The following is a 2,972-nucleotide window of genomic DNA, read 5'->3' on the forward strand; positions in this document are numbered from 1 at the left end:
ATGGGCATATTTTCAGAAGTAAAATATTTTGGAAATTTGGTACAGTTTCATAGTTTAGGAGAAATTTAGCTAGACTTCTTGCAGAATGGCATTGTTTTTATTTAGAACTTTTTTGGTTCATGTTTTTTCTTCCTGACATTTCTAGAAACGGTTGGAACAGCAGAAGCCTACAGTAATTTCAGCTTCCACCACTTCCCCAACAAACAGTACAACTAGTACCATCTCTCCAGCACAAAAAGTTATGGTGGCCCCTCTGAGTGGCTCAGTTACAACTGGAACCAAAATGGTACTGACTACTAAAGTTGGATCTCCAGCTACAGTAACATTCCAGCAGAACAAGAACTTCCATCAAACCTTTGCTACCTGGGTTAAGCAAGGCCAGTCCAATTCAGGTACACAACTGTGATTAAATAAAATATTGCTTTCATTTAAGGAAAAGAATCTCAGTCGATTACCTGCTGGGATAAAACATCTCTCTAGAAAATTGTTTTTCTTCTGCAGCTGATTGAGCAAGTAAGCCGTAACAGTTGGTTTGTTACAGACAATATTCATAATATTACATTAGCAAAACTCCTCTCACATTGTTTCACTTTCAACATTTACATAGTTCCCTTTGGAGAGGAATTTTTTTTTTTTTAATACAAAATGAACCACATTTCATGCATTGGTGCCCTTCCTAGAAATCACTACGTTGCTGGTTATTTTAAATCTAAAGCTTATTAAATGTCTTATACCCCATTAGCCACCAGCACAGCTGCCACATCTGCTACAACCATTGCCAGCACAGGTCAGACGTTCCAAATTACAGGCAGTCCAGTCACTATGGCAGGAAAAGTAATTACCAAACTGCCACTTCCTGCAAACAGCAAGATTGTCGCTGTAAATGTGCCAGCAACACAAGGAGGTAAGGGAAATGTGAAGAGTTTTAATTCACATTTGCCAGATCATACTGTTGCCATTATTTTCCATTTCCGTTTCACTGATTTCAGTCCTCGGATCTCACATTCTATGTAGCCCACTATAAAACCCTGCCACATGTAGTTTCTCCTCAGAAACCGAGCAGCACCTGACACTGTTTATTAAAGGGGCAGTTGTTAATTACTCCTTTATCTTTTTTTAAGGCGTTGTTCAAGTACAGCAGAAAGTCCTGGGTATCATTCCATCAAGTACAGGTACTAGTCAGCAAACCTTCACTTCATTCCAGCCCAGGACAGCAACAGTCACAATCAGGCCCAATACCTCAGCCTCTGGAGGAACCACAAGCACTTCACAAGTAAGAATTCTTCACAGATTTATTTTGTTTTGAAATGTTAACCACATCAAGATTTTAGAATGGCCTCTTCCAGGATTAATTCAGCTTCCAATTTTTCTTTGCCTTTTACTTAATCTCTGACAGAATACTGATTTTTTTAAAAATTCTGTTATATTTCTAAACAAAAGTGATACATGAACTTTTAATTTTTAACGTAGTTAAAAGCACTTTAGTTAGTAGAGTTCATGAATCATAAGAATTGCTTTTCAGAATTTTATAAAGAAAACTCCTTTATATAAAATAATGGACAGCACTGGACCATCCAAGGAAACTTCCTGTGCAGTTAAGAAATAGTATGAAAAATACAATCCATAGCATGATAACTAGTTTGTAATTAGCTGCTCTGCACTCAGTAGATACATCATTTCTTTGGCACTAGTATTATGGAAAAGGTTTAAAGTTTTGCAGATTTGAAAATGTTCTGAACCTTACTATAAAACTGAAAATCACATGCTCTCTAGTCTTCCCTTTAAAACTATGAAAGGACATTTGGTTTCTGATCTAACTCTTCTATTCTTTGGGTTACAGATATGGGTTGTGATCAACTATAGTGGTTGCTGCTTAGGGTCTTGTTCCTTCCTTGTCATTTGTAGGCTGTTCTTGATATCAGTGACAAGGAATTTCATCTGATCTCATTTGAATTAAATTTTCTCTCCTCAAAATTCCATCTGTATTCTGATGCTTAATGTCATATTCAAGAACCTCTGTTATTTCCGTAGACATGTTTATCAATATAGAATGTTTTAAAATCTGTGTTCTGTGTCCATCATGCTTTAGTCCTTTAAAAACATTTTAATTCACTGTCTTTTGTGTCATTTATAGGTAATCACAGGGCCTCAGATCCGCCCTGGTATGACGGTGATTAGAACACCACTCCAACAGTCAACACTAGGAAAGGCAATTATTCGAACACCTGTGATGGTACAGCCAGGTATTCATCCGTTCAGTATTTTCATTTTACATCTAAACAAATAGTCCAAGAAGTCTGTTCTACTCTATGTTTGGCACTCCACATACTAGAAAATACCAATTTGAATTAAGATTTCAAAGCATACGAAATTTCTAATCCATTATGGGATGCATCCACAGATATATTTTTATTGCTGGCATTGCAAAATAGATCCAAGTATGCTTATTAAAAATGTTTTTAAAACCTCTAATAAATGGAATTTATACATTCAAGTCATTGGAGTAAAGAATGAGCAAAGAAAACTATGTCAAAAGACGGAGATAAAATCAAGCAGATAGCTAAGAAGAGTTTAAATGGAAAGCAATGCTAGCCCTTCGTTAATGGAAATAGGTTACAATTCTCATATTAAATGTTGAAGACTAAAGGTGAAGTGGAAAAAATTTAACTATACATTTTTGAGAAATATACCTAAAATCAAATTACCACAAAAGGTAAAAAAAGAAAAAGAATACATGAATTAAATGCTAAAAAAAGAAAGAAGGGAGCAGGGGAAGGACAAAGGTAATTCTGATATTGGACAGAATAGTGTTTAAAAAATTCAGTGTTTAAAAAAACCACATTCAGTAGAACAGAGAGGGTCATTTTGTATTAGCTTAAAGATAAAGGTTGCAATGGAGAGGCAATCTTGGATCTCTGAAATAAGATATCATTGAAATGTATAAAGCAAAAACTATTTGAAATCAAGGAGGG

The 2,972-nt window shown here is 35.3% G+C and overlaps 1 protein-coding gene across 1 annotated transcript in view; it reads left to right on the forward strand.

The window, feature by feature from the left end:
* The window catches only part of BPTF (bromodomain PHD finger transcription factor), a 130,017-nt gene that overhangs the window by 90,008 nt on the left and 37,037 nt on the right, over nt 1–2,972 (forward strand). Inside the window, 3 exon segments of the mRNA XM_011368578.2 lie at nt 146–392; nt 1,122–1,273; nt 2,135–2,243. Of these exon segments, the coding sequence (XP_011366880.1) occupies nt 146–392; nt 1,122–1,273; nt 2,135–2,243 (508 nt within the window).

This window comes from Pteropus vampyrus, unplaced genomic scaffold, assembly GCF_000151845.1.
Source record: "Pteropus vampyrus isolate Shadow unplaced genomic scaffold, Pvam_2.0 Scaffold143, whole genome shotgun sequence".
Taxonomy (NCBI): domain Eukaryota; kingdom Metazoa; phylum Chordata; class Mammalia; order Chiroptera; family Pteropodidae; genus Pteropus; species Pteropus vampyrus.